This window comes from Pempheris klunzingeri, chromosome 10 (genome assembly GCF_042242105.1).
Source record: "Pempheris klunzingeri isolate RE-2024b chromosome 10, fPemKlu1.hap1, whole genome shotgun sequence".
NCBI classification, from domain to species: domain Eukaryota; kingdom Metazoa; phylum Chordata; class Actinopteri; order Acropomatiformes; family Pempheridae; genus Pempheris; species Pempheris klunzingeri.
The window spans coordinates 250,001-261,675 of record NC_092021.1 but is presented as its reverse complement, the minus strand read 5'-3'; the positions used below and the strand labels follow the sequence as shown (position 1 = coordinate 261,675).

General features: G+C 47.4%; 1 protein-coding gene across 1 annotated transcript in view; it reads left to right on the top strand.

The window, feature by feature from the left end:
• Positions 1-4,860: 4,860 nt before the first annotated feature.
• The window catches only part of tnfaip6 (tumor necrosis factor, alpha-induced protein 6), a 14,264-nt gene continuing 7,449 nt past the window's right edge, over positions 4,861-11,675 (top strand). Inside the window, exons 1-4 of the mRNA XM_070838577.1 lie at positions 4,861-4,960; positions 5,798-5,935; positions 7,614-7,775; positions 11,329-11,557. Of these exons, the coding sequence (XP_070694678.1) occupies positions 4,861-4,960; positions 5,798-5,935; positions 7,614-7,775; positions 11,329-11,557 (629 nt within the window). The remainder of the gene's footprint in view (positions 4,961-5,797; positions 5,936-7,613; positions 7,776-11,328; positions 11,558-11,675) is intronic.

Genomic DNA, 11,675 nt, shown 5'->3' with positions numbered 1-11,675 from the left:
CTGGCTTCCAGTCAAATCTAGAATAGAGTTTAAAATCCTTCTCCTCACCTCCAAAGCTCTTAATGTTCAGGCTCCATCATATCTTAAAGAGCTCATAGTACCGTACTACCCCACTAGAGCACTGTGCTCCCAGACTGCAGGTCTACTGGTGGTTCCTAAAGTCCTCTAAAGTAGTGATGGAGCCAGAGCTTTCAGCTATCAGGCTCCTCTCCTGTGGAACCTCCTTCCAGTCTGGGTTCAGGGGGGCAGACACCCTCTCTATATTTAAGAGTAGACTAAAAACCTTCCTTAGTGATGAAGCCTATAGTTCAGGACTGGATCAGGCCTTGGACCAGCCCCTAGTTATGCTGCTATAGGCTCAGACTGCCGGGGGACTCCCATGATGCACTGGGCTCCTCTCTCCTCCTCTTCCTCTCCATCCTGATGCTTCATGTCTCTTTAATGTCTGTTACTAACTTGGTATCTTCCCCGGAGCCTTTCTGTGCTTTTCTCATCTCTCAGGTTCCTGTGGATCCTGGTCCTGGTTCTCCTGCTGTGGTTCTCAGGTTCCTGTGGATCCTGGTCCTGGCTCTCCTGCTGTGGTTCTCTGGTTCCTGTGGATCCTGGTCCTGGCTCTCCTGCTGTGGTTCTCAGGTTCCTGTGGATCCTGGTCCTGGTTCTCCTGCTGTGGTTCTCTGGTTCCTGAGGATCCTGGTCCTGGTTCTCCTGCTGTGGTTCTCTGGTTCCTGTGGATCCTGGTCCTGGTTCTCCTGCTGTGGTTCTCTGGTTCCTGTGGATCCTGGTCCTGGTCCTGCTGATGTGGTTCTCTGCTTCATGAATCACTGCTGTGGATCGTCGGCCACTCGTCATGTTTTTCAGTGCTACCATATTGCTAATTTATTAGTCACACTCCTATTGTCAGTACTATAGCTGCTGTTAGTATCTTGGTTGCTGTTCGTTTTCTCTCTCTCTCCCTCTCTCTCTCTCTCTCTCTGTCCAACCTCCACCCAACATGGACCCCTACAGAAGCCGCCCCCTCTGATCCTGGGTCTGTTCCAGGTTTCTTCCCGTTAAAGGGGAGTTCTTCCTCCACTGTTGCTCAATCTAATATTTGATGCTGCTCATGTGGGGATTCTTGAATCCTTCATGTTGAATTCCTGAATCGTTGGGTCTCTCTCTAATTAAACAGTTTGGTCTAGACCTGCTCTTTATGGAAAGAGTCTTGAGATAATGCTGTTATGAATTGGCGCTATATAAATAAAGATTGATTGATTGACAATTGCCAGAAAGTTGTGCATCACAATCCACTCCATAAAGTAGGCATCCTCATTGTTCCAGGACTTATCATTGTTCTCTGTATCAGAAGGTTGGTTGGTCTTCGTTACAGACTAGAAGAAACAGGCTCATGTACATTTACAAAGCTCTGCTGTTGAAGCTCCCTGACTACCTCACATTTCTTCTCTCATTTAAAGAGCTCTCAGCACCCTCTGCTATTTAACAAATATGTATTTCTGTTCTTTAACGTGCACTATAGTTTTTATTTTATTTTATCTAATTTAACTCGCACTTTGGTTTTAATCTTTTTATCAATTTATCTGCTTATTTATTGGTGTATTTATGGTGGTGGTCACTTTTACTTGCTTTTGCTCTTTTGCTGCTGTAGCACCAGAATTTCCCCTCGGGGATCAATAAAGTATATCTATCTATCTATCTATATTCCACATGATATTCTTCAGGCTGTATATGAGGTATATGTGGTATATGTGGTATATGAAGGCAGCAGTGGTATATGAAGGCAGCAGTGTATATAAAGGCAGCAGTGGTATATGAAGGCAGTGGTATATAAAGGCAGCAGTGGTATATAAAGACAGCAGTGTATATAAAGGCAGCAGTGGTATATGAAGGCAGCAGTGGTATATAAAGGCAGCAGTGTATATAAAGGCAGCAGTGGTATATAAAGGCAGCAGTGTATATGAAGGCAGCAGTGGTATATGAAGGTAGCAGTGTATATAAAGGCAGCAGTGGTATATAAAGGCAGCAGTGGTATATGAAGGCAGCAGTGGTATATAAAGGCAGCACTGTATATAAAGGCAGCAGTGGTATATAAAGGCAGCAGTGTATATGAAGGCAGCAGTGGTATATGAAGGTAGCAGTGTATATAAAGGCAGCAGTGTATATAAAGGCAGCAGTGGTATATGAAGGCAGCAGTGGTATATGAAGGCAGCAGTGTATATAAAGGCAGCAGTGGTATATGAAGGCAGCAGTGGTATATGAAGGCAGCAGTGTATATAAAGGCAGCAGTGGTATATGAAGGCAGTGGTATATAAAGGCAGCAGTGGTATATAAAGGCAGCAGTGGTATATGAAGGCAGCAGTGGTATATAAAGGCAGCAGTGTATATAAAGGCAGCAGTGGTATATAAAGGCAGCAGTGGTATATGAAGGCAGCAGTGGTATATAAAGGCAGCAGTGGTATATAAAGGCAGCAGTGGTATATGAAGGCAGCAGTGTATATAAAGGCAGCAGTGGTATATGAAGGCAGCAGTGTGTATATGAAGGTAGCAGTGTATATAAAGGCAGCAGTGGTATATAAAGGCAGCAGTGTATATAAAGGCAGCAGTGGTATATGAAGGCAGCAGTGGTATATAAAGGCAGCAGTGTATATAAAGGCAGCAGTGGTATATAAAGGCAGCAGTGGTATATAAAGGCAGCAGTGGTATATGAAGGCAGCAGTGTATATAAAGGCAGCAGCAGCAGCAGTGGTATATAAAGGCAGCAGTGTATATAAAGGCAGCAGCAGCAGCAGTGGTATATAAAGGCAGCAGTGGTATATGAAGGCAGCAGTGTGTATATGAAGGTAGCAGTGTATATAAAGGCAGCAGTGGTATATAAAGGCAGCAGTGTATATAAAGGCAGCAGTGGTATATGAAGGCAGCAGTGGTATATAAAGGCAGCAGTGTATATAAAGGCAGCAGTGGTATATAAAGGCAGCAGTGGTATATGAATGCAGCAGTGGTATATAAAGGCAGCAGTGGTATATAAAGGCAGCAGTGGTATATGAAGGCAGCAGTGTATATAAAGGCAGCAGCAGCAGCAGTGGTATATAAAGGCAGCAGTGTATATAAAGGCAGCAGCAGCAGCAGTGGTATATAAAGGCAGCAGTGGTATATGAAGGCAGCAGTGTGTATATGAAGGCAGCAGTGGTATATAAAGGCAGCAGTGTATATAAAGGCAGCAGCAGCAGCAGTGGTATATAAAGGCAGCAGTGTATATAAAGGCAGCAGCAGCAGCAGTGGTATATAAAGGCAGCAGTGGTATATGAAGGCAGCAGTGGTATATAAAGGCAGCAGTGTATATAAAGGCAGCAGTGTATATGAAGGCAGCAGTGGTATATAAAGGCAGCAGTGGTATATGAAGGCAGCAGTGTATATAAAGGCCGCAGTGGCATATAAAGGCAGCAGTGTATATAAAGGCAGCAGTGGTATATGAAGGCCGCAGTGGTATATGAAGGCAGCAGTGTCTATAAAGGCAGCAGTGTATATAAAGGCAGCAGCAGCAGCAGCAGCAGTGGTATATAAAGGCAGCAGTGGTATATGAAGGCAGCAGTGGTATATGAAGGCAGCAGTGTATATAAAGGCCGCAGTGGTATATAAAGGCAGCAGTGGTATATAAAGGCAGCAGTGGTATATGAAGGCAGCAGTGTATATAAAGGCAGCAGTGTATATAAAGGCAGCAGTGGTATATGAAGGCAGCAGTGGTATATGAAGGCAGCAGTGTATATAAAGGCCGCAGTGGTATATAAAGGCAGCAGTGGTATATAAAGGCAGCAGTGGTATATGAAGGCAGCAGTGGTATATGAAGGCAGCAGTGTATATAAAGGCCGCAGTGGTATATAAAGGCAGCAGTGGTATATAAAGGCAGCAGTGGTATATGAAGGCAGCAGTGGTATATGAAGGCAGCAGTGTATATAAAGGCCGCAGTGGTATATAAAGGCCGCAGTGGTATATAAAGGCAGCAGTGGTATATGAAGGCAGCAGTGGTATATGAAGGCAGCAGTGTATATAAAGGCCGCAGTGGTATATAAAGGCAGCAGTGGTATATGAAGGCAGCAGTGGTATATGAAGGCAGCAGTGTATATAAAGGCAGCAGTGGTATATAAAGGCAGCAGTGGTATATGAAGGCAGCAGTGTATATAAAGGCAGCAGTGGTATATAAAGGCAGCAGTGTATATAAAGGCAGCAGTGGTATATAAAGGCAGCAGTGGTATATGAAGGCAGCAGTGTATATAAAGGCCGCAGTGGTATATAAAGGCAGCAGTGGTATATAAAGGCAGCAGTGGTATATGAAGGCAGCAGTGTATATAAAGGCCGCAGTGGTATATAAAGGCAGCAGTGGTATATAAAGGCAGCAGTGGTATATGAAGGCAGCAGTGGTATATGAAGGCAGCAGTGTATATAAAGGCCGCAGTGGTATATAAAGGCCGCAGTGGTATATAAAGGCAGCAGTGTATATAAAGGCCGCAGTGGTATATAAAGGCAGCAGTGGTATATAAAGGCAGCAGTGGTATATGAAGGCAGCAGTGTATATAAAGGCAGCAGTGGTATATGAAGGCAGCAGTGTATATAAAGGCAGCAGTGGTATATAAAGGCAGCAGTGTATATAAAGGCAGCAGTGTATATAAAGGCAGCAGTGGTATATGAAGGCAGCAGTGGTATATAAAGGCAGCAGTGTATATAAAGGCAGCAGTGTATATAAAGGCAGCAGTGGTATATGAAGGCAGCAGTGTATATAAAGGCAGCAGCAGCAGCAGCAGCAGTGGGCAGAGCTTCTGGAAACATCTGGAGAGAGCAGCTGGAGAGGCGCTGCGCACCGACGGCTGCAGGATGCGCGTGTTCGCTGTGCTCTGGACTCTGGGCTTCATGCTGAAAGAGGCGCAGGCTTGGGGCTTCAAGGACGGAATATTTCATAACTCCATATGGCTGGGTAAATAATCCTGCTCTTTTATTTGATTCATCAGTTTGCAGCAGCATGCTGCTGCTCTTCCCTCTCGCGTTGCGTCGCGGTTCATCTAACTTGAGTGTTTTTGCAGTGTTGTCCTCCTGCGGCACAGCTTTGCAGAGTGTTGTGTAGAAATCCCCTCTCTGTATGAGGCCCATACTGAGTGTTTTATGAGGTGAGAGGCAAAGTAAGAGAACACTGCTTCGTATTGTTAATGGGCTCGCCTCACCTCGCTCACATGCATTTTCTATTACCATTTCATGCTTTGTTTTCTCTTGCTCACACACCGCAAATTAAAATGCACAGACTCGGTGTGCGCAAAAGTTCCTGAGAGTTATCGGTGTGAACATTATTTAATGCTCCCTTTGTGCCCCTGGGAGCTGACGGGTGGACAAACAGCAGGCGTCTGGAGCAGTGAGCACGAGAGCTTAGTCTAACAACATTTATCAAACAGGTTAAAAGGATCAAAATGTCAACTTGAGGCTAATTTCCGAGGGCTCTCTGCCTAGTGTTGCAGCCATTCATGCAGAAACCCAAAACAGGATCAGCAGAGGACTCCCCATGGAGGAGGCCACTGACCCAGTTGTTGGTGAACTCCCAAAATGTGGAAAAATGTCAGTTAGCCCCTCTCATGCTTGTTTTTCTTCTGTCTCCCACTAAAAACACGCTCCCTAGTTTGTGGATGAGTTTTAGAGCTCATTGTGCACCAAGTAGACCGCTGCTGCTGGGACAGGCCGGCCCCCCCCGAAAGACACACACTGGTCTCTCTCCTGGCTTCAGACAGTGGTAGCAGCTTTTCTTTGTTGTCTCTCTCTCTGACAGAACAGGCAGCTGGAGTTTACCACCGGGAATCACGCAAAGGGAGATACCAGCTGACATATAAAGAGGCCAAGGCTGTCTGCAAGTACGAGGGAGGGAAGCTGGCTACTTATGATCAACTGGAGGCAGCTCGACAGATAGGTCTGCAGCACACACACACACACAGGGACACACACAGGGACACACACAGGGACACAGGGACACACACACACACACACACACACACAGGGACACACACACACACACACACACACACACACACAGGGACACACACACACACACACACACAGACACAGGGACACACACACACACACACACAGTAACACACACACGTACACAAACACACACACACACACACACACAGACACAGGGACACACACAGGGACACACACACACAGTAACACACACACGTACACAGACACACACACACAGACACAGACACAGGGACACACACACAGTAACACGCACACACGTACACAGACACGCACACACGTACACACACAGAGACACAGGGACACACACTAACACACACACACACACACACACACAGACACACACACGTACACACCTACACACACACATACACACACGGACACACACACAGTAACACAGACATGTACACACAACACACACATACACCCACACACACAAACACAACATAACACACACACATACACGTACATACACACACATACACACATACACACACACACACACACACACACTAACAGTAACACAGATACATTTAATAAACACTGTTTCATCAGCAGTTTATATTTTCGGCCCATTTGTCCTAATAGAGGTGTGTGTGTGTGGGGGGGGGCTGATATGTCTCTGAGCCCCCAGGAATGCTTTTAGAGTGTAGGAGGAGTGGCTCCAGTGTTCATGGGGTCAGAGGGTGGGGGGGCCTTGCTGCTGCGTGCCTCTGTGCCAAACTTTAAACTGTCCCACACATGTTGTAAACGCCTGGGAGCAGCTTCTTGGGGGGTTAATATCACTGTGGGCGCAGGACTGAATCCAGCGGCCCCCTCCCTGTCAGTGGCTCCAACTGAGTTTCTGCTCAGCTGCCTACCTGGGGGGTCCTCTGTTATCTGGCCTGTTCTGACTCTAATGGCGCTTTTCTACTAGTACCGACTCGGCTCGACTCGGTCTTTTTGGTTTTCCACTAGGCGATAGTACCTGGTACCAGGTACTTTTTTAGTACCTCCTCTGCCGGGGTTCCAAGCGAGCTGAGTCGAGCTGAAAATGCGATGTCACCAGACTGCAGGCCACTGATTGGCCAGGGAGTGACGTCACTGGATGAGTCATGAGAGCGACTCGTTCACAAGAATCAGACCCGCCATTTTTAAAACCCTGGAAACAGAGATCGAGTGTTTTTATTATCTCTGTGAACGAGGTAAACGGATACACACAAACCAGACGCTCCATGTCCTTACTTGTGTTTGTGTTTGTGTCGCATCCAAATTAGGCCACTGGAGTTTCGGGCCACCTTGCTATGACGACCCCGCCCACTTTGAGGTGGTACGCTACTGTAATGGAATATGACCCAAACCGAGTCGAGCTAAAACTGTGTGATGGAAAAGCGCCAGAAGCTGCTCCTGGTCTGTACTTGTACAGCGTGTTTCTAGTCTTTTCAACTACTCAAAGCACTTTTACATCACATCCTCATTCACCCATTCACACATCGTTCATTCCGGAGGAGACTGTTCTTTCAGACACATGTATGTTGTTGACCCATAGGAGCTGGGGATTGAACCACCGACCTTCTGATTGAGGGACAACCTGCTCTACCTGTGACCTGTGTGTTCCTCTCCTCCAGGTTTCCACGTGTGTGCAGCCGGATGGTTCGACAAAGGACATGTTGGCTACCCCATCGTCAAAGCTGGAGCCAAGTGTGGCTTTGGGAAGGTCGGCATCATCGACTACGGACAGAGGCGGAACAAAAGTGAGAGGTGGGATGTGTACTGCTACAACCCCAACTGTGAGTACACCTTTCAGACATGGTGGTAACGCTTCCTTGAATGCTGTCCTTAAAGCTGTACTGATCAGTAGTTTTCTGTTAACACTGACTGTGTGTGAAGTGCTTGTAGCGACAGTCCCAGAGACTCTCAGTGCGACAGAGCTCTCTGCTGATGCTGCTCTTTGCTGGTCCATAGCTTTCATCAGCCACAGAGCTCTGACAGAAGGCTGCCTGTCAGGCACCAGACAGCCGACAGAGAGACAGAGACAGAGACTGTCTGGGGAACAGAGGGGAGAATCTAACGGCCAAAAAGCCAGATGGTCCCTGAGCTGACGTTATTCAGGTGGTCAGGCTGATGGTCTCTGCTGAACATGTCAGTGAGCAGCTGCTGATAACAGCTTCATAAAACATGTGACTGAGAGGTCAGAGGTTACGTGGTAATTACCTGGCTGTGGTGACAGAGTTGTGAGTCCCAGTGGGGGGGTGTCAGCCTGCAGGGTACCCACAGTACGGTCAGAGGCTCCACAGACCCACTCTGGATGTGGCCAGGGCCCATTCATAAGGGATGGTACGGAGAACTTAGCCGGCACAGAGGACTTTTTGTTTTCCCTTGACTCAAAGCCACAGTCTGAGTCCCACCCTGTGAGTTCTCACGGTCAGACCAGGAATAAACGCAGAGGAAGTGACAACATATCAGTGAGGATAAGCTGCCAGTGAGGAAAAGCCCCACAGAGGTGCTGAGGAAGTGATAAGTGAGACCCAGGCAGCCCAGTGAGTGACTGGTGCTGACTCAAAGCACCGAGCCTCAATGATTCACCAGCTTCATTTGAAGCGTTATTCCAGTAAGAGTTCACAGTCTTCCTCATTCATTCTGAGTGTGTTCACACACATTTAAAGTGCTGAGCTGAGAGGCCTTTAAAAGGACTCTGAGTGTATCTAGCTGTGCCACTGTGTGGACACTGAGGGAAAAAGAACACATTCATCACAAGGCCTGGAAACGTGTCTTTGTGTGGCTCACAAGGACGAACACACCGTACACATGAAGTAAGTCAGACTGATCAGAGCACAGAAGCAGTCATAAAAACACTCCGAGTGTTTTTCTACTTTTTCCTACGTTTTTCTAGTCTGAGCAATATGAGATGTTTTGGTGTGTGTGTGTGTGTGTGTGTGTGTGTGTGTGCGTGTGTGTGTGTGTCCCTGTGTGTGAACGTCCTCCTCGCTCCACACACCTATCTGACAACAGTTGGAGTACAGGCCTGTATTTAGCTGAACTCTTAGTGTGAGAGCTGTAATCCATGAATGTCTTCGCCACACTGCTGCTGCCGCCTGTGAGTGATAACTGACTGACACACAGATACTTCAGATATCACAACAGTAATATTGACCCGAGCGATGCACGGATTTGGCTCCATTTAGAAAATGTGTCATTCCCTTTAAGCCAGAATAACGGCTTGTATTTCATACTGGTGGCGAGGTGTGGTGTTATGTCCCTGTGGCCGTTAGATCACGAGAGCCTCGTACAGCGCTGCGCTCTCTCATGTCAAAGCAGCGAGCCGTGGAGGCCACTGTTGCTGCCTCCACCAGACATTTGGTTAACCTGGTGCACGCTGACTTTTGAAATGACCTGCACATGAGAAATTATGTGAAACAAAATCACATTTTATTTCCCTCGAGGACGTCAAGTGGAAAAGCTTTTGATGCCTTTGTCACCAGACTCAAGCTGTGTTTGATCTTTTTTGCTCAACAAAAGCTTCTTTCTCCTCTGGTGCATTCATTTTGCCCCCCTCACACCAGAACGGTTCACATGAACAGCTGCAGCCCCCACCACCTGATTAAAGGAGTGTCAGAGGAGTACACTGTGGAGATTTTAAAGTGGTCCCTTGGCCTGAGCTCAGACCCCAGATCTATCCACAGGTCCTCAGCTGACATGGTTTTCAGTGTAAACTAATGTAGCCTTCCACTGTGGCCCAGTCACTCCTGTTAAAGAGGTAACAAATCACGAGAGACATCTTGGTTAAATAAAGGTCAGAGAAATCAAATCAGATCAGAAGCAACTATGCTGAACTTGGGCCTCAGTGCTTCAGCCGCAGTTCGGACACGACAGCGTGTTCATATTTGTGTGGGCTGTTCCTTTAAGTGTTTCCATTTCGGCAGCCTCTTTTTAAGTTACAAGATTGCTTTGACGCAAGAGTTCAATTAGTGTGGAACCGTCATGGAGCACAGCGTAGCCGCTCATGGAGGCAGATAAGTACATTTTCATGACAGTCTGATGTGACGTACGCCCCACATGTACTCTGCTGTCAAAACATTCCTTCATCCAACTACTATCCAGCCAACGCATCAGCAGACTGAAGCGACAGAGCAGGTCCATTTCCATCCATCCGTTGTCTATACCGTTTATCCTTCAGGGTTGCTGGGGGGCTGGAGCCAATCCCAGCTGTCTTTGGGTAAGAGGCGGGGTCACCCTGAACTGGTCACCAGTCGGTATCACAGGACCAACAGACAATAGACAGACACACTCACAATTTAGATTTAGATTTACCAATTTAGAGTCACCAGTTAATCTGCATATCTTTGGACTGTGGGAGGAAGCCGGAGAACTGCAGAGAACCTGGAGAACATGCAAACTCCACACTTCCAGCAACTCCCAAAACAACACACAAGTGTGTTCAGCGCCCTCAATAGGACAGACGGGCTGCAGCCACAACACACAAATGACTTCAGTTACATTACGTATGTAACATCAGGTAGTGAAGGGATCACAGTTTAGTTAGGTTTAGTGACCAAAACCACTAGTTGTTCAGGTTTAGAAAAAGATGGTGGTTCGGGTTAAAATATGTTAGATGGAGGTCACAGACGACATAAACTACGTTAGTCAGTGTTGATTTCTGGTTTCATGTGGGACACAAACAGCGGACGTCCTGGATGAAAGTCTCCACCCTGCATGGGCTCTTTATTCTGTCACCTGACTTTGCTCGTGTCATCATCACTGTGGCCACTAGAAGCCGCCTACGTGAACCCTTATCGTGTGTTGTCATGGTCAGCATGATGGCGGGCTGATCCAACAGTTGCGTGTGATCACATCATCAGAGGTTTGTGTAGCACCTCGCTGCTCCAAGGCAGTCCTTCGTTTTGTCTCGTAGTTGAAGGAGGCAGTGTGTGCAGCCAACTTCATGTCTCATGTCATTATATCATCCTTCTCCTCACTCACAAGCCCTTCATAACCAGGCCCCCTCCTACCGCACCGACCTGCTCCACCTCCACACTCCTTACCGCAGCCTTCGCTCCTCCGACGTCAACCTCGTGACCGAGCACTGGACTTGGGGTCCAGAACCTTCTCCTTAGCTGCCCCCTCCCTCTGGAAGTTTCTCCCCAAACACATCAGAGATGGCACCGATCCCTCCATGTTCACATCACTAATCAAAACTCTCCTGCTCAGATTGTCTTTGACTTTCAAGAAAAGTGCTCTGTAAATAAAATGTATTGTCATTATTGTTGTCATTATTATTGTGTATCCCATGTACACGTGTGTTTGAGAAGACTAAACCCCACACGTCCTTCATGTGTCTTACAGCCAAGGAGTGTGGGGGGGTGCTGACGGATCAGCAGAAGCTCATTCAGTCTCCCGGCTTCCCTGAGGAGTATCAGGACCAACAGATCTGCTACTGGCACATCCGTGTGCGTCTGGGCCAGAAGATCCGCCTCCACTTCCTGGAGTTTGATGTGGAGGAAGACACCGGGTGTCTGGCAGATTACCTGGAGGTGTATGACAGCTACGATGACGTCTCGGGCTTTGCAGGGAGGTGAGGATCACTGGGGGGAAAAGTGTCCAAACTCGTTGCTCCCAAAACTTTCTAGAACTGAAACAGTCTTTGTCAGGCAAGCGGTCATATGATGGACGGCAAGCTGCATATCGGCCTG